The sequence below is a fragment of the Equus quagga genome, chromosome 1 (assembly GCF_021613505.1).
Source record: "Equus quagga isolate Etosha38 chromosome 1, UCLA_HA_Equagga_1.0, whole genome shotgun sequence".
NCBI lineage: Eukaryota > Metazoa > Chordata > Mammalia > Perissodactyla > Equidae > Equus > Equus quagga.
In genome coordinates, this window is record NC_060267.1 from 25717255 (window position 1) to 25744539 (window position 27285).

The 27285-nt window shown below is 35.8% G+C and overlaps 1 protein-coding gene across 5 annotated transcripts in view; it reads right to left on the minus strand.

Moving 5' to 3' along the window:
* Positions 1–315: 315 nt before the first annotated feature.
* Positions 316–27285, minus strand: part of CNTN1 (contactin 1) — a 342015-nt gene continuing 315045 nt past the window's right edge. For all 5 annotated transcript variants that reach the window (XM_046642426.1, XM_046642443.1, XM_046642435.1 and 2 more), the window contains one exon: positions 316–2815. In XM_046642426.1, coding sequence (XP_046498382.1) covers positions 2739–2815 — 77 coding nt within the window. In that variant the 3' untranslated portion in view covers positions 316–2738. The remainder of the gene's footprint in view (positions 2816–27285) is intronic.

Consider the following 27285-nt stretch of genomic DNA (forward strand, 5'->3'; position numbering starts at 1 on the left):
AATTCTTCTTTTAGAGTGTCAGCTCATTTAGGGTTAAACTACTCTGTTTTTTCAGCATCTAGAAGCTTGCTTCAGTGTTTAGCATTAGATTGAGTGATATAAACTGACGTCTCCATAAACCGAAATTACCTATTAGGTGGTACTATTTTAATGTAATAACAATGTGTTGTACGTGCACATACAAGCTCGAGTGTGTGTGTCTTAATGTATGTGTGTATACTTTTTATAGAACCTTCAAACAGTGAACTCTTGCTTAACAAGTAACATTTATTCCATGCTATTGAACTTATAATGAAAACCTTCTAAAAATGAATTCTCAACTTTAGGTAAATTGAAAGGACAGTTGTTATTTCTTGGGTAACAGTAAGACATTTATTTCTTTATAATTTGTTTTCATTCATAAAAAGGACAAAGCACAGTCCTATACTACTCCATTGAAAAAATGATAAAAAATAACTAAAAAAATCAATTCAATATTTATCAGTATCAAATAAAACTACTATCACCTTTCCTGAAATACAAAGAAACAACAGATGTCTCTATATCTATATAAAGTTTAATTAAGAATCTTGCGTCTTAAAGCAGATGATACATTAGTTAGTTTGACAACAGTTTAAAACTGATGGTCCCAGTCAAATTTGTACAATTGTATGAGGAAATGAAAAGCTTCAGTTATCAGTGTATGAGAGATTTTAATCTACCTTATCTCTGTCACAAATTTGAAATTAAACAATCTCCAAAGTCTGTTTTCCTCTTACCTTTCTGAACCATTTCATGCAAAATCTAACCAGTTTTGCTCTTTATTACCATACATTAGAAAATAAAAGGCAAGCATGCATTTGGCAAAAGATTTAGTTGTTGTCGATTATATAAAAATGCCCAACATGGGTCACATTGCAAAAGGAAAACCCCAAAGTGTAACAATGAAAACACAAACATTTGTACAGAAAGCTCACAGAGTATTTTTTTTCCTAAAGTATGAAGAGATTTTGTTTCTTTTCCAAATAATTAAATATTTTATGAAATCTGGTAATGATCTCAAGACTGTTGACATACTTCCACTGGGAAATCATCCATTTCACTTGTTTTTAAAAAGTTTCATTTTATAACAAAGAGTTAAATGTAAACTAATGAAATATTTGTTGATATTTTCATAATGAAAGCTCTAAACATTTACACATAGATATATAGTACAAAAATTATACAAATTAAAGAAAAGGGGGTAAAGTAGTAATAGATCTATTTTGCTTCCTGTAAATATTTTTTTTACGAACCTATAAGGTATCCTTTCTAAAAAGATAAACTCTATCTCTAATTAGCTAGCAAAGTTGTGCTAATAAAATAGGATTATACCTCTTGAAGCATCAGACATTGCACTATTTCATGAGCCAGCTAATCCTTTATTACTCGATTTCTGTCACATCCACACTCAAACACATTTCCGTGCACACCATGGAGAATGAAGAAATGTGCATCTTCCTTTTCACAACTTACAAAAACCTAAAGCACCAACCCTTGGGAGACACCATTGGACAGACCCATTATTTGTCTCCTCCTGGCCTTCCAGTTTTGCATACTCTTCAAAGTACCATTAGCAACATATTGATTTGGTATTTTTAGCCAGTTACCGTATTGCATTGAGGCGGGAAATGAGTTTAAAACTAAGTTTAAAAAAAATAAGGAATATTGTATTTTTCCAACCTATAGGTGATTTCTTGATCCCATACCTTCAATAAAGAAATGAAGCACAAAAACAAAGATTCTAGAATATTATTAGATAATTCTGACATTCACTTAACTGTCATTATTCCTAGCTGTGTAAAGACTGCCACATCTCAGTTTAAAATTGGAAGCACTCTACTTTTCAAAATTCAACATTTCACGTATGAATAAATACAGCAATATGATGATACTCTAGATAACAGCTATGATTTTTGAGGTTTGAAACCGATAATAAAAGCATAAAATAACTTCAGAGTAGAATACAAAAGTAAAAAAAATCTTCATGTGGTATGTTAATTTCACTATTAAAAAACTAACTTAAAATTATTACTGATCCTGAAAATCAAACATTTAGAAAATTACACACTTCCAAAATGAGAATACTGATAATATGTTCTAGAATTTGGTTTTCAATATTTAAAATCTTTCAACTCATTCAGTCAAATGATTTGGTAATGGAATTGATGTCAAAACGTTTCAGTTATATTCTATGTCTTTTTCAAGAAAACTCAAAATGTCTTGAATGATAGGGGCCGTTTGAAAATATGCAGGACCCAAGACAGAGAGGATAATACAAGAGACTGTATTACTCTTACATTTACCACATACAATCAACATTTCAACCTCTATTTATTTCACAACTTGTTATTAAATTTAAAGCACCTGTGTATGGTGATTTTACTTTCACTCTACAGCCTATAGTATTGAATTGACACTGTAACTTGTCCCATTGGATTAAATCATGCAACTGTCACAGAATCAGGTTAAGTGGTTTATAAGGCATATTGGAACGAGTTAAAAATCATTTTAAATCCATTTAAAAGTTTATTCTTTTGGATGAAGGGGTTCCTGAATGCCTCAGTCATAATGTGTGTTGTAAATCAGTTGGATAGTTTGTTAAAGGATAATTTATTTGGCTTAGGACGGAGCCGCAGGAGTTGGAAGAAACTGTAGTCATCACAGGGATGAAGGGTGTCCTCTGAGCTGGGATGGAAACAGCAGCTGTCACACCACATTCAGAATTCCAAGTAGAGAAAGATGCCAAGGGCAGGCAGCAGTAAGCCGAGAAGACTTGGTAATATGGTGGATGCACCTATAAGTAAGCCAAAAATGTGCATATTATTTCATTGATAACAGTCACTATTGCTCATTTACCTTGCTCTGAGGAAGGCCATATACATAATCTTGAAAACTAAGTGGTTCCTTAAAAACAAAAACAAAAACAAATACAAACAAAAAAAGCTTCTCTTATTCTTAAGTGATTTAAGAAAAACAAAAAGGATTGATCAAGGATTTGGTGTGTGAGAACATGTGGACTGTTTATAAAATATGTTCATATAAATCATTTAAGATAATAAGATCACAAATATTTATGTTTTCCCTATGATCCAGCAGTCTCAAATTCCTACCAGAAGGCACAGGTCAAGAAACATATATAAATAACTAAAAAGTCATAAGTAAGCTGTTTGAAAAAAAAGAGATGCAGTAAAAATGCTAATAATGTTACCTGGGATAATGACATCATAAGTATACTGAATAGATCTTGCACAATTTCATAGGCCAATGATTTTAAGACATTTAGGTGCTCATTATACACAATGATTTGAGGAATGTATTATTTTTGGAGGGGGCAGTGAGGAAGATTGGCTCTCAGCTAAGATCTGTTGCCAATCTCCTGCTTTTCGCTTGAGGAAGATCATCTTTGAGCTAACATCCGTGCCAGTTTTCCTCCATTTTGTATGTGGGATGTCACCACAGCATGGCTTTGTGAGTGGTGCATATTTCTGCACCTGGGATCTGAACTCGTGGACCCTGGGCTGCTAAAGTGCAGCATGTGAACTTAACCACTATGCCATGAGGCTGGCCCCTTGAGGAATGTATTTTTGATAATAGTAAATAACTTTCTATTCAAATTTTTATCTAAAGAACAATTACGCTGAGACATTATGCTGTGAATTAAAAATAAAATGATATAATATTCTACAGACTTAAATTATGTCTTGGGTGCCACCTAGAAGGGCTCTTCTTGTGGTCAGGTAAGTTTATGGATGAAGGTTGTGTCCACACTGGAGTTCTTTAGAAAGTGTTGGAAAGTGGGACCAAGAAGGCATACTCTTCCTTATAACTCTCCACACCTATTAGGTGCTATCTTCAGTGAACACACTGCTGGAATGAGTGACAGGCTAAAAAAATACAGTCAATAGCTTGTAAATATACCAGATTTGTGTCCATTTTTGGAAGTTTATTCTCTAAATTTAAAACCTTAAACCATCACTACCATATTAACAGTGGTCTAAAATAGCCCTTTTCTTGGAATATTCCTCTTATACTCAGGAAGGTTCAGGGCATTTCTCTTGAATCTCTGGTCATTAAAAGCACATTCATAGTTTGCATCATTGTGGAGTGAGCCCTTCCCTTAGACTCTCCTCCATATGACACAACGAAAAGGACATTCATAACTCCACAGAGGAGATTTGCACAACACAAAAGACATCTGAGAGACCCATACAGCCATATGTCTTAAAGTGGACGTGCTGGACCTCCTGAAGGAAGTGGAGGTAAGGGGATCATCTCTCCCTCCCAAATAGCATGGCTGTGTGAAAAGAGGGGGGAGAGGCAGTTCTCTGTGACAACACCTTCACTATCCAAGTTCCCTCACAGCCCATGAGAAAGCCCCACATAGATGTGGCTGAGTTATTGAGGGAGTGTCTTCATCAAGCCAGCACTCCAGGAAATCAGATAGTGAGGGCAGAGTGAGAACACCCCTGAGATTGCACAGGTGAAAGAAAGGGCCGCTCCCCCTCCCAGTGCTCCAGCTTAGCTGGTTGGCCAGAGCACCCACACATATATTAGAAAAGTGGCAGCTGTGAGTGAGTGAGCTGGAAATTGCAGATAGGCCCTGTCCGTATAGATCCTAAGGACAGGCACAGACACTAGGTGTCATGGCAGGCTCAGAATACACAGCTCTTGACACCCTTGAGTGGTGGCAGGTAGAAGCTGTGACCAAATACTATCACTATGTGAAGGCGCAAATCCATGCCATCAAATAGTATGAAGAAATATATTAATACTCTAGACCAGAAGGAAAATGGCAAGCACCCAGAAGGCACAGAAATTTATAATCTAAATGACAAAGAATTCAGAATAGCTATCATAAATAACTCAAGGAGCTACAAGAAAATACAGATAGACAATTCAATGAAATCATGAATAGAATTAATGAAAAGAGGAAATTCTTGACAAAAGAGATTGAAACTATAAAGAAAAACCCATCAGAAATGCTGTAGATGAAAAAACACAATGGGTGAGGAAAAGAAAAATCTGGACTCCCTGAATGGAGGACAGGATTAGCAGTCTGGAGGACAGAAATATAGAAGTGGTTCAGATGGAGAAGGAGAGAGAAGAAAGACCAAAAAGAAATGAATAAATTCTATGATAAATATCCAACTTAATTAGGAAATGCAACATAAGGATTATAGGTATTCAAGTGGGAGAAGAGAAGGAGAATGGAGCAGAAAGCTTGTTCAAAGAAATAATAGCTGAGAACTTCCCAAACTTGGGGTAGGAGATGCAAATACAAGTAAAAGAAGCTAATAAACTCCTCATTATATCAATGGAAAAAGACCTTCTCCAAGGCATGTAGTAGTAAAACTGTCAAAAGCCAATGATAAAGAAAAAATATTAAGGGCAGCAAGGCAGAAAAAAATAACCTACAAAGGAACCCCTATCAAGCTTTGAGCGGATTTCTCAGCAGAAACCTTACAGGCTAGGAGAGAGTGGAATGATACATTCAAAATTCTGAAAGACAAAAACTTTCAGACAAGGATACTCCATCTAGCAAAAATATCCTTCAGACATGATGGAGAAATAAAAACTTTCCCAGATAAACAAAAGCTAAAGGAGTTCATTGCTACAAGACCCCCCCAACACACACACAAGAAATGCTCAAGAAGTCCCTCATACCTGACAAAAAAAAGATAAAAGCTTACAAAGCCTTGAGCAAGGAGATAAATAGGCAGACAAAATGAGAAAATTGCAGCTCTCTATCAGAACAGATTATCAAACAATTAACTACAACATTTAAGATAAAGGGAAGGAAAACATCGAAGATAAATATAATCTCATCATTCAAACCACAAACTCACAACACAAGATGGAATAAGCTGTGACAACAATAATCTAGAAGGGGAAAAGGAAAGGGATGGAATCAGCTTAGTCTAAGGAAATAAGAGGATATCAGAAAATGGACTATATCATCTATGATATTTTTTTATACAAACCTCATGGTAACCACTAAACAAATAATCAGAACAGAGACACAAATAATAAATAAAGAGAAAACTGAGAAAACCATCATAGAGAATTACCAAACTGAATTGGTAGTCCAAAATACACAGGACAAGAAACAATAGAAATACAGTACAACTGGAAAATGGGTAATAAAATGGCAACATTAAGCCCATATATCAATAATCACTCTATATTTAAATGGATTGAATTCTCCAATCAAAAGACACAGAGTGGCAGGATGGATTAAAAAACAAGACCCAACAATATGCTGCCTCCAGGAAACACATCTTGGCTTTACAGAGAAGCACAGGTTCAGAGTGAAGGGATGAAGATGATATTGCAACCTAATGGCAAACAAAAGAAAGCAGGTGTTGCCATATTTATATCAGACAAAGTAGACTTCAAGATAAAACAGACAATGAGAGACAAAGAGGGCAGTATATAATGATAAAAGGGGCACTCCACCAAGAAGACATAACACTTATAAATATCTATGCACCCAACACAGGAGCACCAAAGTACATAAAGCAACTATTAACAAATCTAAAAGCAGATATTAACAACAACACAATAATAGTAGGAGACCTTAACACCCCACTTACATCAATGGATAGATCATTCAGACAGAAAGTCAACAAGGAAATAGTGGGTTAAGCAAAAAACTAGACCAGATGGCTGTAATAGATATATAGAGAGAGAACAATTCATCCCAAAACAGCAGAATATACATTTTTCTCAAGTGCACATGGAACATTCTCAAGGATAGGCCATATGTTGGGAAACAAGGCAAGTTTCAATAAATTTAAGATTGAAATCACATCAAGCATCTTTCCTGACCATAATGCTATGACAAGAAAAAGCTGGGAAAGTGACAAATATGTGGAGAGTAAACAATATGCTACTGAACAAGCAATGGATCATTGAAGAAATTAAAGGAGAAGTCAAAAAACATATGGAGACAAATGAAAATGTAAATGCCATACCAACTCACATGGGATGCAGCAAAAACAGTCCTAAGAGGGAAATTCATAGCAATACCAGCCTACCTTAACAAACAAGAGAAATTTCAAATAAGCAATCTTAAACTATACCTTAGAGAATTAGAAAAAGAATAACAAAGCCCAAAGTCAGCAGAAGGAGGGGAATAATAAAATTTAGAGCAGAAATAAATGAAATTTAAACCAAAAAAAAAACCCCATGAAAAACAGTAGAAAGGATCAATGAAACAAAGAGCTGGTTCTTTGAGAAGATACACAAAATTAACAAACCCTTAGCCAGACTCACTAAGAAAAAAATAGAGAAGGCTCAAATAAATAAAATCAAAAATGAAAGAGGAGAAATTAAAAACAGATACTACAGAAATACAAAGGATCATAAGAGAATATTATGAAAAACTATATGCCAACAAATTGGATGGTCTAGGAGAAATGGATAAGTTGTTAGACTCATACAACCTCCCAACAGTGAATCAAGAAGACATAGAGAATCTGAATAGACCAATCACAAGTAAAGAGATTGAAAGAGTAATCAAAAACCTCCAAAAAAACAGAAGTCCAGGACCCGATGGTTTCTCTGGAGAATTCTACCAAACATTCCAAGAAGATCTAATGCCTATCCTTCTCAAACTATCCCCAAAAGTTGAAGAAGATGGAAGATTTCTCAACACATTTTACAAGGCCAAGATCACCCAGATCCCAAAGTCAGACAAGGACAGTACAAAGAGGGAAAATTATAGGCCAATATCGTTGATGATTATAGATACAAAAATCCTCAATAAAATATTTGCAAACCGAAAACAGCAATACATTAAAAAGAGCATACAACATGATCAAGTGGTATTTATTCCAGAGACACAGGGATGGTTCAACATTGGCAAATAAATCAATGTGATACACCACATTAAGAAAATGAGGAATAAAAACCAAATGATGATCTCAATAGATGTGGAGAAGCATTTGACAAAATCCAAAATCCATTTATGATAAAAACTCTCAATGAAATGGGTATAGAAGGAAAGTACCTCAAAATAATAAAGGTTCTATATGACAAACCCACAGCCAACATCATACTCAACTGAGAAAAACTGAATGCCATCCTCTTAGAATAGGAACAGGACAAAGATGCCCACTCTCACCACTCTTATTCAACATAGTACTGGAGGTTTTGGCCAGAGCAATTAGGCAAGAAAAAGAAATAAAAGGAATCCAAACAGGAAATGAAGAAGTAAAACTCTCACTGTTTTCAGATGACATGATTTTATATAGAGAAAACCCTAAGGAATTCACTGGAAAACTATTAGAAATAATCAACAACTACAGCAAAGTTGCAGGGTACAAAATCAACCTACAAAAATCAGTTGTATTTCTATACTGTAATAACAAGCTCACAGAAAGAGAACTCAAGATTACAATCCCATTTACAATTGCAACAAAAAGAATAAAATATTCTAGGAATAAATTTAACCAACGAGGTGAAAGACTTATGCAATGAAGACTATAAGACATTATTGAAAGAAATCAATGATGACATAAAGAAACAGAAAGATATTCAATGCACATGGATTAGAAGAATAAACATAGTTAAAATGTCCATACAATCCAAAACAATCTACAGATTCAATGCAGTCCCAATCAGAATCCCACTGACATTCTTCACGGAAACAGAACAAAGAATCCTAAAAATTCATATGGGGTAAAAAAAGACCCCAAATACCTAAAGCAATGCTGAGAAAAAAAAGAACAAAGCTGGAGGGAAAATACACTATAAAGCTAGAGTAATTAAAACAGCATGGTACTGGTACAAAAACAGACACACCAATCAATGGAACAGAATTGAAAGCCCAGAAATAAAACCACGTATCCAGAGACAGCTAATCTTTGACAAAGGAGCCCAGAATATACCATGGAGAAAGGAAAGTCTCTTCAATAAGAAACTTTCCCAATAAGTTGGGAAAACTGGACAGCCACATGCCAAGGAATGAAAGTAGACCATTATCTTTTACCATACACAAAAATAAACTCAAAATGGATCAAAGTCTTGAAGGTAAGATGTGAAAACATAAAACTTCTAAAAGAAAATATAGGCAGTATGCTCTTTGACATCCGTCTTAGAAGGATCTTTTCGAATAACATGTCTACTCGGGCAGGGGAAACAAAATAAAAAATTAACAAGTGGGACTTCATCAGACTAAAGAGTGTCTGCGAGGCAAAGGAAACCAGAAACAAAACGAAAAGACAAGCCACCAACTGGAAGAAAATATTTGCAAATCATATATCTGACAAGGAGTTAACCTCCAAAATATATAAAGAGCTCCCACAACTCAACAACAAAAAGACAACCTGATTAAAAAATGGTCAGATATGAACAGACATTTTTCCAAAGACGATATGCAGATGGCCAATAGGCACATGAAAAGATGTTCAACATCACTAATCTTCAGAGCAATGCAAATCAAAACTACACTAAGATATTACCTTATACCTGTTAGAATGGCTATAATCATCAGGACAAAAAATAGCAAATGTTGGAGAGTTTGTGGAGAAAAGGGCCCCCTAATACACTGCCGGTGGGAATGCAAACTGTGCACCACTATGGAAAACAGTATGGAGATTCCTCAGAAAATTAAAAATAGAAATAGCATATGATCCAGCTATCCCACTACTGGGTATTTATCCAAAGAGCTTGAAATCAACAATTCAAAGACACTTATGCACCCCCATGTTCACTGAAGCATTATTCACAATAGCCAGAAGTGGAAGCAACCCAAGTATCATCGACTGATGACTGGATAAAGAAGAAGTGGTGTATATATACAAGAGACTGCTACTCGGCCATAAAGAAAGACAAAATCGTCCCATTTACAACCTTGAGGGTATTATGTTAAATGAAATAAGCCAGACAGACAAAGACAAACACTGTATGATTTCACTCACATGTGGAAGACAGACTAACACACAGACAAAAAACAATTTAGTGTTTACCAGAGCAGAAGGGGGTTGGGGGTGGGCATAAGGGGTAAAGGGGCACATTTATATGGCGACTGACAAATAATAGTGTACAACTGAAATTTCACAATGTGATAAACTATTATGACCTCAATAAAATAAAATTAAAATAAAGAAGCATATTCATGTTCTCTATATAGTGGAAGACGACTGTGTCTATCTGCATGCCTGTGTTCCACTATTGCTCTGTTAGCGATTTTCGGCGATGCATTGGAAAACATAAGGGAGAAAGTGTTATCAGACACAGATGAAGTGGTTCTTAGAAATGAGCAGGACTGTGAGGGTCAAAAAGTGAGGGCAGAATAGCAAGAGCGATATAAACGGCCCTCAAGTAACTCTTTGGCTTCATTAATGCAGATGCTGCATACTAACATTATCAAGAAGAATGATAACCCTAATAATGACTATGATAGCTCCTGTTTACTGTTCTACAGCCATGAGACAGACACTATGCTGGCCCTTTATATATATTATCACATTACTACAACAGCTTATGATGGTAGGTCTTATTATCCTGACTATATAGATTATGTGACTCAGAATCAGGTTAAATGGCTGTTCAAGGCCAACAGCCAGTAGAGGGCAGAGCCAGGATTAGACCTCAGATTGGCCTCCCTCCAAAGGCTATACTCTTTCTACCTCTCTGCCACTTTCTGCAGATAGCTTTGGAAAGGGACCAGTTCTAGAAATACATGAGGACACCATACCCTGCACTTAATATGTCAGGGCCAAGGCACAAATGGAAAATAAATGACATCCAAGAAAGCACAGCACCTAAACTGTTACAAAGTCTTTTTATTCTTGTAGTATTTTTCCTTCTATTTTTCTACATAGATATTTTAAAAATATGCCACAGCCCACATGTTATTTTATGCCAATAAGATGACCAATAATAAACCTCAATCACATAAAAAAACATTAGTTTTCAATGTTTGACCTAATTTAAATGATCTGTCCTGAAGATCTTTGTCTGAGAATGACTGTGGGGTCTCTGCAATGCTCTATCCTTTGACCACAAATTACATCAGTGATGGGTACATGTTCATGTACTTGCCTGAATATGTGGGTTGGCTCAGTGCAAACTGTGGCCACAGAGAGAAGGTCAGTCAATTGTACATGCCATTTTGAAGTTCTGGTGTTAGCATGAAAACCAAACACATTTTCATAATTTGTGGCTTCAACAATAGGATATTTGATTTATTTTAAATAAACTCTCCATGTTTATGTGTGCTATATTTCATTTCTCTAATGGCTCAAGCTTGAGTAATTGTGGTCTTTGTCTTCAATTCTCTTCCATACTCCAAGCACAAATTAGAGACCTGACTGAATTACTATTTAAGGTCATTTTAAATGTGGGATCCCTATATTCTTGAGGGGTTTTCAACATATATTGGTTTTATATCTAACAATCCTTCAGCAAGGATTTCTGCTAGAGGGAGTTACATATTGAGAAGAGAAATTTCAGTTAAAAGTTAAGCAGTGTTTAACAATCTCTGCAGGTTTTATGATAAGTAGAGAACCGCTCTAGTCAGTTTTTAATACAAATCTCTTTTCTGATGCTTAAATTTGGAGACCATGGTCCAATCCAAATTGCTACTGCTTTGCTTTTGCCGATGATGCCATAATACTTAGAATTTTCTCCACATCGTGTCACTTTTTGTGTTCACAAGTGTTAATATCTTGAGATTGTGGACAACTTCAGGACATGGAATATATCCAAATGACATTTTCAGCTGTGTTGACTAATACCAAGCCCAGCATATAGTGAGTATTCGACCCATAGTGTTATAATATGAATAATTCTTCCCGTTGTAAGCCCTGAACCTTTTCTGATTACGGAGTACAATGTGGGAGAGAAAGTAAAAAGGTTGGCAAGGGGGTTTAAGAAAGAAGACAAAAGACACCACAGTGACCTCAGTGGAACCCTTGATATGTCTTTCCATGTACTCCCTCTATTGCATAATCTGTCTAACTTTAGGGACCTGGGACAAGGAAGGGGTTACTCATCCCCATTGATGCTTTTCCTCAGGAAATAGGATTTTTTTTCCCTATCAGAGAGATGATATCAAAAATCCACAACATCAAAAACGTATTTATTTTACTGCTCAACCCAAGGGTCCTCCAACTAGCCTTGGTAGGACATTACTTCGGATTCTTTCAAAGTCTTATAATTGGCCCTAGGCTGAGGGAGGAAAGAGGTTTGATAAGATGGTTGATTCCCCACTGCCTAGAGGCATACTTAATACATATAAGAGTATTAGGTACACATCAGTGGCTGTTTGCCTTTGTTATTTGTTGAGTTCAATAAAACTCCTCCTGGTTTAGGGAAGTAACAGAGTAAAAGTCTTCTGGGACTGAAAGAGTGAAATTCAGCTCAGACAGAAAAAGAACAAAGCTGCCTCTCTTGATTCAGGTTAGACTGACAGACACAGATAATGCCAACTGTAAACTTACCTGGAGACACTTCCAAGGTCACGCAGCAGCTTTAAAATGCCATAATGACCCCTTTATTGAGTGGCTAGTGCTGTGTTACCAATGACGCCCCAGATCTGCTTTACTCTTCCCATCTATTACTGGGAATATGCAATTGCGACACTGCACTCCCCTCATGACCATGCCCAACCCCAATGCGAGGAGCAGTAAGCAGGCCACTGTCCTAGTAGGAGTGGTTAGGAGTTGTAAGACTGTAGTGGGAACAGTATCATGGGGCTCTGGGGCCAGGCAGAGAAAGCAAATCCAATTCTTGTCCCTTCTTTTTATTGGCTAGGTAATATTGAGTACGTTCTTTACTTTTGTTAAGCCTTAGTCCCTTCAACTATAAAATGGGGATAGTGATATGTCTCATGGCTTTATTGTGAGAATTGAGAAGATGTCTATCAATGGTTCTTATACGTATTTTAGGAGCATGACGTTTGTTCAGAAGCAATCATACGTGGAAGCCCATTACTGAAGTAGGAGGGAAAGGGGATGCTTTATTCAAACATGGGCCAGGGGCTAGAGACCACCAGATTTTGCCTCTTCTCTGTTCAGGCTGGTACCTGTATTTCCGCAAGCCCATCACTCCACGCAACGTAGGAGGCTCTGCTGATCACGGTGTGAAAACAGCTGCTTTATGCAAAGCACTTCAGAAAATGCATGGCTAATAGAAAACTCCCATAAATGGTAGCAAGTCATACTACATTTGATGTTGTGTATTTCTTGCTATAGACCTGCACTGTATTTTTTTTAAAAGTAGTCAGGTAAAAGGCAAAGTAAAACAATAAATAAAGCAGTTATTCCCTGCACACAACTTACATTTGAGATGTATGTGTATACTTACTGTTCCCCAATCACACATGTGTCCTTTTAGAGCACAAAGACTCCTAGAATGTCCTTTCATCTATCAAACACTGGGCATGTTGAGCTTTTCTGTAGTAATCTAGTTCAAGCACTCTCTCCTCTGTGTCATCGTAGTTGAGATCTTTGGTTTTTAGTAACAGGAACCCAATTGAAGAAAGAGCCAATGTTCTACTGCTTTGGGACAACTAGAGCCAGAGAATTGAACTCCTGTGCCTTCTGTGTCTCTGGCTTTCATTTCTTTTCCTTGGCATATTGTCTCACATTCTCAACTGACTTCTCGTCAAGACAGACAAGAGCTCCCAGCTCACAATCATATATATTCTTAAGAGCAAAGAGATAATATCTTTTTACCTCAACTTCAGTGAGAAAATTCTCAAGGAAAGATTCAGATTTGCAAAGTCTAGGCCACACCCCCACCACCAGACCAATTATTGTGGCTGAAGTAGTGGGTTTCTGTCATTGAACTAGCTTGGAATAGGTGCCCATCCCTCAACCAATCACTGTGACCAAGGAGGCAGGGTGACCTAAGAAAATGTCAACTTTCATTCTGATCTCAGGAGGACTAGACTTTCCCCCAGTGAAAGGGCTGTGTGGATCCAGAAGCAAAAGAAGGGTTCTGGGAAAAACAGACTGCACTTCAACTAAAAAGTGCAAATGCCCATTGAGAGTCACCAAAAATAACACAGAATAATCCTTATCTCCCAATTTTGACCATGCTAAGCTTTTTGTCAAGGAACATGTCACATGAACAATGTTCTGTCTACAACTTTGGAAAAATGTGTTTTGTGGTAATTGAGAAGTGTGTTTCAGAAAATTTCTTACCTGCATTTTATTCACAACCTCTCTAACTTGCCTTCCTCAACTTTTACCTGTTTTCCCAATTGCTTGAGGCTGATCAAGATAAGAAAAGCAAGCGATATATTTAGCTACTAAAGACTTAAAGAATATTTATTTCTGTAAACTAGTAATGGTACCAGAGCCATTTTTATGAGTAATCATTGACAGCCACTCAGGATAGGTGCAGCATTAGAATCTGCAAGCCTGAAAGCTACTTTTTTTATTTGGTGGTGTACACAAATATGTACTGTTACATTTACTCTAAGATCTGGAATTTTAGCAGCAATGATGATTACATAAAGAAAAACAAGCTAAAAAATTTAATAAACTACTGTGACTGAGTCTATGTAAGGTCAGCATTTTTGACCTTATTTATTTGTAGAGGAAGGCCTCGTAGGAGTCTGTCATTTTATAAATTAAATCAATCATAAGAACTTAGCCTGAAAAAGAATGGTAAAGTAGCGGTTAAGTGCCTTGTTTTGGGGTTAGGCTAACCAGTTGGGAATTCTGGTTCTTTTACTAGCTGTGTAACCTTCGGCAAATTATTTAATTGTGTCTGTTTCCCCATTGGATTGTGAAGATTAACTGAAAAAATGGTACTTATTTTCTTAAACTTTGTGGCAGAAATGGGTGAAAACAAAGGTTAAAGGAGGAAGAGCTGTTTCTCAATTTGAGATACTGAAACATAATGTATGGATGAATTTGCTGACAAAGATAGCTAATCCAATTTTCTTGCAGGTCTTAACAATTGATCAAAATGAAGGCATTGAGGAAAAACAAATATTTTACAATTTGTCTTGACTACTGGGACTTTACAAATGTCTGAAACAAGACAAAACAATCTTAGAATTAGTTTTAGTTGATTCATTTCTGGAATTTTAATCTTTTCTTTCTCTCTCCTTTCTTGCACATTGTCTCTAAATGATTTTTCCCCTGAGTATCCACCACATTCTTCATTCTGTCTAAAGATTATCAGCAGTGAGAGTAGAGAGTAGAGCTGAGATATAAAACTTACAAACTTACAACATAGAAAAGTTTTACTTGCCTGGAAACTGGCATAAAATTTGCAATAAAACTTTTGCAATTCAGTGGGGTTAATGTTAAAATTTCCTTTAGGCCATATACCAAAATTATTATTTTTATAAATTGTCTAATGAGCATTAAAAATTCAAGGAAGTGACTTTTTAGAAAGTTAGTTGAGATTTCTTCAAATAGGTCACTAGGGGAAAATGCTGAGACAGTTTTTAATTTTAAATCAATTATTATAAGCATTAATTCCTGCCTTTGACAAAATGAAGTAATAGATATTTACCCTTGTTGGTTTTAAGAGTTTCTAGAAAAGAAAACAAAAGAGAAATCAGAAAATAAAATGAATTTGATCTTTGAGTTACAGCAGATTTTTTCTACTTTTGATGATTTTGTTTTTGCTTTTGGATATCTATTTTATTATAGTGTCTGAGTATATCAGCTTATTTATTTTGCTTTTCATCATTTTATCTCTTTATGCATCTTTGAGATAGAAAAATACTAAGCTATGTGGAGAAGAAAAAAAGACAGCTGAAGGGCTTACTTTCAGTTCTTTCAATAGCTAGTTATATAACTTTGGGCAAAAAAGAATATTTGGACTCAAGATGTGGCTCTAAGGCTGGTGTGATCTTTGGCTATTTTATTTGTCAAGAATGTGGATTTTCCTTCTGGAAAATGATAGGGTTCAACGTTATAAGTCCTAAGGTTCCAACTACGGCCATGAGTCTATGATTCTAAGGAAACCATAGTGTATTTAAGAATATGGAGCATTGAGGCATAAAATTTGCAAACATATTTGTTATATTTCCCCTCATTTAGGATAATCAAAGTTGATGTCAGTTTAGAAATATATATTAAAACCTTGATTATATAAGTGATAGTGGCTTGATGGGTTTTTTTAAACTGGTGAAACCCACTAATCTTGCTGCTCCTACTTGTTTGGCAATTATGAGCCTATATGCCAAGCAAAAGAGATATTTTTTGGGGGGTGGCAGGACTGCATGGTTTGCTGGTAGCTTATCCTGGCAGTTGTATCTTTTCCTTGCTGTTGACTCTGGCCCTTTCTCTGTCAGAAATTGCTAGATTGCCAGGGTACATCTTCTCCTTGAGAAAGGAATGAGCATTTCCAATAGAGTGACAGCCAATTATTTGCTGGGAAATGTAAAAGCAACTTCTAACTGCCTATTAGCCAAAAAACACAAGCTCAACCTAATTTTGATAAAATTTTTGGGAAAGATGGGACTATAGTTATGAAGACTTTCACAGCTGGCTTACCGACTTCTTTAGAAATGCAAGTGATGTTTTCACAAGAGCATGAGACTTGGCATTAGAAAGAATTCTATCTGAATATTGTTGCCCTCACTTAAGTGTGTGATCCTTTCACATGGCACTTAACTTCCCAGAGCCTCTATTTCTCAATCTGTAAAATGGAGAGTGTCATACCCAGAAAAGTATTTGTGAGAATTAAATTTTTAAAAATGTTAAAAATGCACAGTAAAAATCATGATAATTGTGAATTTGAAATACGAAATCTAGTTTGTTCATTTAAAAAAAAAATTATCACCTAGTGAATATTTAGACACTGAGTCTAGGATGAGACAGAAGAGACCCAGATCTCTGTATTTGGGTCCTATTCTATAAAATATGCAATATACATATAACGAATTTCATGGGTTTATTCTTTCCTCAATTTGCACAAAGTCTTTAACAAATAACATTTGAGTTATTTTTGATTCATTCACAAACAACCAGAGCCAGTTTATTAGATCATCTTTGCACCTGGCTTTGGAAACAGCTGTTTGACAGAGCATTCTTACATGAGTAGCCCCAGACTTGCAGGATGCATCAAAGTACCACCAGGATCAGTTTTTCTCAAGCTCCATTAAAGTTAGAGAGACTGGGAATTCAGATGCCTATCCTATTTTACCATACTCATAAAAATAAGAACTAAATTATTCCCTCCACTGCCTTGACCTTGCCTTTCCCCAATCAGTTTTTGAGGCAGAGACAGCAAGTAGAGTCAGAAAGAAAGTTGAAGAATCTGTGTGTGCCCCATGCCAAGGCTAACGGTTTCTCTTTAGTGCTAGGCTCGAGGGAACAGTAGAGCACATCTGTGACTAAGATTTCCTGGACATTTTCAGGAGCTACAGATACATGGCCTATTTGGTTTAGTTAGAGATGAAGGAGGACCGCTCCCTGCTCCCTGCACCTCCCCCACATCCCCACAGACACACTTGCTTGTTCTTCAGCTTTGCCTCTTTATACTCTTGGGAGACCAGCTGGTATTTTGGAGTACTGACAATAAATTGTAAGAGTAACATTGGTCAATTTCCCTTACACTTAGAAGTACATCTAATTAAACAAAATTCAAACTAAGGGGAACAGCAGATATGTCTTCCCACAAAGCCTACTGAGTTCTCATTCTTCTTTCATGTAAATTTGAGTAAATGATCTTTTGCTGATTTTAATACCCATGCTCAAGGTCATGGTGGGGCACAGTCTTTGTTTGTAGGTGAGACAACGGAACCGAAAAGTCTTACTCTATCATGTGGCTGGACTTCATGACTATTCATTCATAGAGGGTCTATTCTGTATAGGCATCCCTAAAATTATAGGACAGATGATGTATTTTTAGGAGACACATATTTGCATGCCTATTTCTAGTACCAATATTTGTGGAACAAATCATTCCCCAGTTTTAGAAAAGGATAAGTATGTTGCCTTTTAAATTTGCTTAGAACAGCAGGCCTTTCAAGAAGATGAGAGGTATGGGGATGACACAGAAAAGCGTCTGTCAATCAGTGCTGTGAACCCCAAAGTGGAAGTTTCATGTGGCTCCTTTGTGGGACCCTAATTAGCAGCATTCAAATGGCCAAGCTACCTGGGGATGATTTCCATTTCATGTCTGGTTTTATCAAAGTATAGATTAATTTCAATTTCAATTTTACCTATGCTTTTCTTTTTAAATAAAATCTTCACCTAACATTGAGGAAAACTCCAAAATTTAAATATACAGATAGTGAAGATAGGAGAATAATAAAAACTTATTTCATTTATTCGTAAGTTTTCTGGACAGTCTGGCCCATAACATGTCATCAACAAATATCTGTTCAATGGATTCTTTTTATTTTTCACAACTTATTAAAGTGCCTACTCTGCCCAGGGCAGTTTGCAACATGTTACCTTGCTTAATTCTTATACAGTTGAAGTATGTATCATTATCCTCATTTACAGATGAGGCGCCTAAGGCTCATATTTGCCCACCTAGCACAAGCAAACTTGAGTATTGAACTGGAATCTGATTCTAAGACCAGTGCTATTTTCTCCACCCCACAGATGGTTCATGAATGTCTCTTAATATGGCTAGACAATGCAGTGATCCAACCTTCCTTAATGTAATGAGTGGAGAGTTGGAAATTATTACGGGTATCTAAACACCTCCACAGCCACAATAGTCAAGGATCCTAGTCCCCGACTGGTTTCACGTGGTGACTCAGAGATGCGACTACCTTGGAAGTTTCCCAGGGTAAAACAGGGGCAAATGTCCCACTTAATCTTTCTTGATTCGTCTTTGCCTTGGGGCTATGCCAAATAAGTGACTCTACCTGTTTGAGGTAGTATTTTGGTACATAAGATTTTCCTTCCTAATATGATCCTGAACTTATCTGTTTGTCAGACCTTGGGGCCTTATTGCAGGATTCAGTGTCATCCAACTATCAACAAGGATTAATTGGTGCCTCTCTGTTTTTCCACATGCACATAAAGTTCTTATAAGAAAGTGCCTGAATTCATTGAATCTGTACAACTATCAAGAGGATCATAATCAGCTGAATTATTTTGTGATTCCACAGGAGAAACAATTTCTTGGCTGTTTTGACAAGTCTGAGATGTTTAAGGAGTTACTGGCTGGAACTCGACACTGATTATCCTAAAGGATTTCTAAGGGTTTGTGCTTGTTCAGCTTCTCATCTAGAAGATATAAAATAATTAGAATCTCTTTAGATGGTATCTGCATGGAATTTCCATCCTGTTTATATATTTTTCAGAATTCTCTTTCTTTCTAGAAGGCTCATTCTTCGTCATATTTTTATGGTGGTAAACCCTAAAATTTTAAGTTCTTTTCAAATTCTTTTTAGGTTCAAAAAAGTGGAAGAAGATTGACTTTCATCACTTCTGCAAGGAGTTTATTTTAAAAATCAGCAGAGTAGTTACTCCTTGCTAACCACCAGGAATTCTGGGAAATTCTCTAAGCAACCATTTGTTTATATTGAACAAGTCAAATTCCCACGAAGTGAATGGAAATTGATTCTCCTTTTGACATCTGTATTTCTACCAGTAGCACCAGTCTTCTAGTCATTCCATTATACAATTTTTGGACTCATTATTGACTTTCTCTCCTCAAGACTTGTGCTTTGTGTGTTTATATCTCTTGATAGTGTATTTTATACAGAGTGACTTTTAAATGTTGATTGATAATGATATACTAATATGTTTAAAATAACTCATAATTAGTTTTCTCGATATTGAGAGAAATATTATAAAATCTAAAAAGAAGTTTGAGACCAACAATTTGTTTTGACACAGTATGTTTTACTTGGACTGGCGTATTTCTTGTTTGCCTTACCTAGTTTTTCCATGTTAGGTCTCCAAACTTCTCTTCAGAGTTTGTCACAGGACCATGTCTCTCTTCCTCTACACTCTCCATTTTGTCATCATTCTTATAAAATTTGCCCATCCTTCTAAATTACTTAGTTCAGTTAATGTTGTTGCCATGCATTTAATTATTCGTAATAGAAAACATAGAGTCATTTTCAAAACACTTTTTCTGTCACCTGTAATATATCAACTTGGTCACCAAGTAGAATTGATTTGATCTCCAATACAGCTCTAGAATCTCTCTCTTCCAATCTCTCTACTGCCTCTGCCTTAGTAATTCAGGACCTCATCACCTCTTATTTAAACACAAGAAAAAGCAAAAAAATGTGCTGAGTACCAAACATGGGTTAGCAATACTCTTCTTATTGTTATTACCAGGAAGTTCTTTTCTGACCTGCTCCATTTGTCAAAGAAATGCATGCCATCCATCTGTGGTTTCTGCAGGCCACATACCAAATAATTCCTTACCAAACTGAGGAAGGAAAAGGTACCAGACCAGGCCCAAACTGAAGGGCATTTGCACAGTAATAACTGATATTTAAGACACCACTCAAGACAAGTCAGGAGGGATCAAGCTGTTCTGACTACAATTTAACCTCTCTGATTTTCAAGGTTGTGCACTTGAAAAGGGGCCTGGGAACTGAGGAGAAGCCTATGCTTTTAAAGTAAGAGCAGGTCGTAAGCTGTAACGCGGCAAGTGGAGGCTGAGAAGACGTGGACAGGAAGTTGCTACTGAGAAATGTACATCGACAAGAGCCAGCTTACAGATATGGTTGCTGGATGTTTTAGCTAAGTAGGCAGTAAATGTCTGAATGTGATTAAAATTTGATTCTGATCAATTCTGCTTCCTTTTTTTTAACAGCTTCAACTTTTAATAGAATGGAGAAAAGTTAACTGCCTAACATTCCTTCATGAATTCAATTTACACATAATGAGAACCTACTAGTACTGCGTGCGCTCAATGCTGGGTGCAGAAATAGCCTTTTCTCCACCTAGCGATCACAGTTGAGTCACAAGTAAACCACAACTATAGCGTCTATTGCACTTAGAATGCCCAAGACACCCTGGGAGCAAAAATGAGGGGCAGCTACAGTTGGTGGCAGACAAGGAGTTTCTTGGAGGAGGAGGGACAAGAGCTAAGAAAAAAGAGATGGGATAAAATATGTGTACGGGATTTACAGATGCCCTTCAATTGTGATAATAAAATATTTACCAAGAAAAGCATTACTAAAAAGAGAGAATCTAATGAAAGGTAATCCTTGATATTCAAAGGAAAGTAAACTCTTATTCTAAGCCATTGTTTACAGTAATCTAATTTAATGTAAAGTTATAGTTAATGCCCTAAAAGATATGAATTTTCACTTCATTAATTCATAGAACACTCCAAAAGAATAAAAACATTCAGATCCCTTAAACTTAAGGAGGTATTTTATCATCATCCTCTTGAATATAAATTTAATAGAAGGGAAATATACATTCTGTTAGACTATAATTCAAACACAGTTGTTCAAATGTCATAAGTTATTAACCTGGGAAAATAGCCACAACAGAAATATTTGCTACTAGGAATAATGCCTAACCTGTAGTTTCAAAATTTGCAATGTTGCATGTTATTTAATTAAAAATGGCTGAGGATAAGCCATAAAGTACATGTTATTCACTAACTACACAGCATATCAGTATAGAAAATATATTAAACAACAGAAACATATTTTAAAATTAAAACTTATAAATAAAAATTTATCAAATTTGCAAAAACGTATGCCATGACTTGAGAATCTCTAAATCATATAAATACATTTAGTTCATTTAGTAACTAAAAAATTAATTCTTCACTGGCACAAAAACAGACACATAGATCAATGGAGCAGAACTGAGAGCTCAGAAATAAACCCACACATCTATGGACAGCTAATTTTCAACAAGGGAGCCAAGAACATACAATGAAGAAAGTCTTTACAATAAGTGGTGTTCAGAAAACTGGACAGCCACATGCAAAAGAATTAAAGTAGACCATCCTACACCACAGACAAAAATTAACTCAAAATGGATTAAAGACTTGAACGTAAGAGCTGAAACCATGAAACTTCTGGAAGAAAATAGGCTGTATGCTCTTCTATATTGGTCTTAGCAGCATGTTATCAGGTACCATGTCTAACCAGGTAAGGGAAACAATAGAAAAAATAAACAAATGGGACTACATCAAACTAAAAACCTTCTGCACAGCAAAGGAAACCATCAACAAAATGAAAAGACAATCTAACAATTGGGAGAAGATATTGCAAATATCTAATAAAGAATTAATATCCAAAATCTATAAAGAACTCATACATCTCAACAACAAAAAAACTAACAACCCAATTAAAAAATGGCTGAAAGATCTGAACAGAAGTTTCTCCAAAGAAGATATACACATGGTCAACAGGTACATGAAAAAATGTTCAACATACTAACTATCAGGGAAATGCAAATCAAAACTACGATGAGATATCACCTTGCTCCCATGAGAATGGCTATAATTAACAAGACAGGAAACAACAAGCGTTGGAGAGGGTGTGGAGAGAAGGGAACTCTCATACACTGCTGGTGGGAGTGCAAACTGGTGCAGCCTCTATGGAAAACAGCATGGAGATTCTTCAAAAAATTAAGAACAGCACTACCATACGATCCAGCTATTCCACTGCTGGGTATTTATCCAAAGAATATGAAAAACAAATGTATAAAGATACATGCACCCCTGTGTTCATTGCAGCATTATTCACAATAGTCAAGACTTGGAAGCAACCTAGGTGCCCATCAAAGGACAAACGGATAAAGAAGATGTGGTATATATACACAATGGAATACAGCCATAAAAAGGATGAAATTTGGCCATTTGTAACAACGTGGATGGAGCTTGAGGGTATTATGCTAAATGAAATAAGTCAGAGGGAGAAAGTCAAATACTTTATAATCTCACTCATAAATAGAAGACAAAAGCAAGAACAATCACATAGAGAGAGAGATTGAATTGGTGGTTACCAGAGAGGAAGGAAGGGGAATGAGGGCAAAAGGGGTAATTAGGCACACGTGTATGATGATGGATTGGAATTAGCCTTTGGGTGGTGAACATTATGTAATCTACACAGAAATTGAAATGTAATGATGTATATCTGAAATTTATAAAATGTTATAAACCAATGTTACCACAATAGAAATAAATAATTCTTTAACTATGACATGGCAATTGCTAATGTAGTATGAAGACATTATTCTGTGTGAAGCACATCATTCATACGCTAGCTTGTAGCGTGCACTAGTAACTGCTGAAGATTAAATAAAATTATGGGTAATTGTTGTGCACTGTGATACTTTCGCCTATATTATCAATAGGTTAATTTTAAAGATAAGAAATTTGTTCAAGTTGAGAGTGAGAACACCATTTCTTTCCTTGCTAAGCAAAAACTGTCTCTGATCATATTCTCCTTGTGATTTCCCATCTTTTGTCTAGCTACCCTTGCCTCATACATCCCATGTTACAGAGAAAATATATAATCTAGGATGCTAGGCATTGACAACAATTCTTATTTAATTTACAGAGAAATGCTTACATTCAAACACTTATAATACTGAATTTAATGTTGCCTATAACATATATGCCTTATTTCACCCCCAATATCAATGCTGCAACTCCTAGCACAATTTATTACTCGTTTTATTAATCTCAAATTTTAGTACAATAAATATTCTTACAGGAAGATTAGTAAAGAGATTTAAAACTACTTTGTACTTTTAAATAATTGCATAATAATAAAAAGCATTCTTATTTTCATTTTTGTTGAGAACAATGTAACTTTTCTCCCTTTGAGGGAAGGGAATTAGTTTATAAAATTTAAAGAATATTTTTTATATTATTTTATCTGACATAAAATATTGATTATTAAAAAATTCCTCTGAATATAACTAGCAGTTGGTATATAAATATTCCTTGAAGTGTTAGAGAATAATAAGACAATAGAGTTATTGGGGCTCTTAATTTAGAGATAATATATTCATTGACAAATAGGCAAAAAAGAATAAAAAAATCAGAGCAAGAAAATTCTAAGCTAAATCATTCTTCTATTTTTTAACTAAACCCAAAATTCTACAAAAGTGTATAAACTGAACGAATATGAGATAGTATCTTTTTTGTAATGGTATTTAAATATACCTTATTTAGTTTAAATATATTAAAGATCAGTTAAAAGCTTTTGGTAAAGACAGTTTTTTAATCCCAGGAAAAACGCAAAAAATATGTGGCTTCAGGGAGCGACAGAAACATGTGTTCAACCACTAAAATCATCCATACAAAAGGAAAAGTAACTAACAAAATTATAAAATAACCAGGCTTCCCAGAAATGAGCAGTCTTCTAAAGGACCAACTCTACATTATCAGTAGAAAAATATATTCAGTGAAAACATAAAAGAAGCGAAATAATTTTTATCTGTGTAGTACTTCATTCTATACATCAAATTCATGTTGGATATAAGGTAGCCATGCCAGCATACAATATAAGTAATATCTATGCTGCCTACAGAAGAGAGAGGATTTATTTAACTGTTTTAATTTTTCTTTTTTGAGTGTGTGTGTGTGTATGTTGGGGGGGAGGTGTTGAGGACAAGAATTTTTCTAGAATTTAGACAGAAATGGTTCTCCTTCACATCCTTCCTCTAACAAAAATCTCATCCTCGCCATTAAATAGTGTACAGGAATTCAAAAAATACTAGTATCAAATTATTTTATTTAAGTATTTATTTATTAGCCGGGCCCAGGGTGCTCACTTCTCTAGGTTCAGCCCTACCTGGGAGAATTTTCAATCATGGTTCCTTAAAAGGAGGACTTTGGGTAGTCCAGCAAAACATATCTTCAACAATTATGAAAAAAATAGGATGGTAGATTTTGTGTAATTGCTTTTGTTTCTGTTCTTTTTTTTTCCTGTAATGCTCCTCAGTGTAAGCCAATAGCATAAATACCAAAGTACAATTCAATGAAAATTAATCTCATGAAGGTGCAAAAGGATGTCTTCTAAAAACACAGTTCACTGAAGTTGTGGATTGATCAATTCATAAAATTGATTGCATCTCCTGGAGATGGATGAAAGGAGGTGTCTCCATGGAGCATGCATTCTCCACAGGGTCAATTTTGCCCCCATAGAGGTGAAAACTGGTCCTTGAATGGTGAAAAAATGAGGCATTACAATGGTTTTTGCATCTCCAAAGGGCTACAGTACATAAACAGATTTGCAGTATATCTGCGGTATTAAAATTTCATGGGTGGCAACAGCTGCGAGGAAAAAAAATGTGTGAAAAGGCTTATTGGGGGGCAAGAATGAAAAAAAGTTGAGAAACACTGATGTAGAGTATTCTCTCTCTCAGTCATGCTTTTGTTGGGAATTGTGTGGGAAAGGTTTAAGGTAAATGAAAACAGGTTTTGATTTATTAATTTGTGACTCACAATAATATGAGGTAATAATTTATTCATCATTTATTACTCAAATAAAAGTAGATACTATTATTTCCATGCAATAAGTAAAGAATAGAATATAACTATGCTAAATAATCAAGCTATATAATAATAAAAATATATACAAATATATAGGAATATCATAGGCATCTTGATTAGAGGAGTCAAATTTTGCAGAACTTTGGAAAATCAATCTCACAGAAACAGATTTTTATTTCCAGAGCTGGGGAGTTAATGATAATGACCAAGGCTGACAGAGATCAGACAAAATACAAATAAAATATGGTCTAGTTCCCTTCTGAGTAAGATGGAAAGTCACTGGAAGTTTTTCACAGATAAGAGCTGACATTTTCAAATGATCACTATGGTCATTCTTTAAGAATGAAGGGTGCCAGCTAAGCATGAAGCAGAGAAAATAGATGGCTTGTGCCACAATCATGGAGAGAAAGCGTGATGGCTGGACCATGATAGTGGCAGCAGAGGTGGAGCTTTCTAGATATATTTTAGTGGTAAAACCAGTGGGATTTCTTGATGAAATGGATGTGGTATGTAAGAGAGAAAAAGAAGTCAAAGGTGACTTCCAGGAAGATTGGAGATGCTTTGTTGAGATGAGCAAAACTGTAGGAAAAGCAAATACAAGAGGAAAAAAGGTTTAATTTAGATATCCAAGTGGAGATAATGATCAGACAGTTGGATAAATCAAAGATTTACACTTGAGAGTTTTCAGCATTTAAAGCTTTGAAACTGTAGAAGATTACTTAGGGACTAAGAGGAATAAAGTTTTGAAGTACTGAATTTTGAAGTTTAGGGTTGAGGGGATGATCAGGACCAGCAAAGGAGACTGAGAACAGCAGAAGGGAGGAGGAAAGTCAAGAGAGAAAGGCGTCCAGAAAGCCAAGGAGAAAATGGCCAACTGCATTAATGCTGCTAAGAGATTGAGTAAGGAGAAGAATGATTCCTGGATTAGAAACATGAAGGTTATTGGCGACCTTGACAAGAGGTATTTTGATAGATTGTTGGGAAGAAAACCTAACTGAAGCAAATTCAAGGCAGGATTTGAGACAAGGAATTAGAGCTGGTGAAGATGGACAAATTATTTGCTGCATTTTGCTCTAAAGAAAATCATAGAACCATGCATTAGCTACAAGGAGAGATTTTCTATGTTTTCCGTGTCTTGTTTTGTTTTCCCTTAAAGATGTGCAGTATTGCAGAATGCTTTTATAGTGATGAGAAAAATCAGATAGAAAAAAGGAACACAATGACACAGAAGAGAAAGGAAAGAATGGCTGAGGAAATAATCTTGAATTAACGAGAAGTGTTGGAATCTAGCTCACAGGTGGCCCTTAGATAAGAACACAGAGTTCAGCCAAGATATGAGGAGGGAAGGCAGGGCACATGGGCACATAGTTAGATGTTGGCTGCTTCTGATTCTTTCTATTTTCTGAGGGAAACAAGAACCAAGTTATTGACTAAAGAGGGAAGATGGGAAAAATACGTTGGAAATTTAAGGAAAGAGAAGACAGCATGAAAAATAGTTGTTTAGGAGAGGGGAAGAATGAATGTACTAGAAGACTTGTGGAATGGTCCAGCAGCACTATGGGGCCAGTTGAGATGATGGTCCTGAATTCAAGGTATAACCAGTCTTAGTGTTGGGTATTTTTCTCTGGCCACCTTTAGCAGTGAGAGCGTAGGCACAGAGTAAGTGGACAGTTAGATTTAATCCATGACTTATGCAAGTGAGTATGATGAAGTGAGAGAAGGAAAAAAGAGTTGGGAGGAAGGGGTCTATGCAAGGGAGTAATTATACTTTGTGGCTGTGCGATTTAAGACAGATATAGAGAGACTGAGAAAGGTAAGAGACACAGAAAACGTGGTAAGATCAATGGCTTGTGGCTTTCGGTGGTTCAAAAAATTTCAGGAGTCTGAATA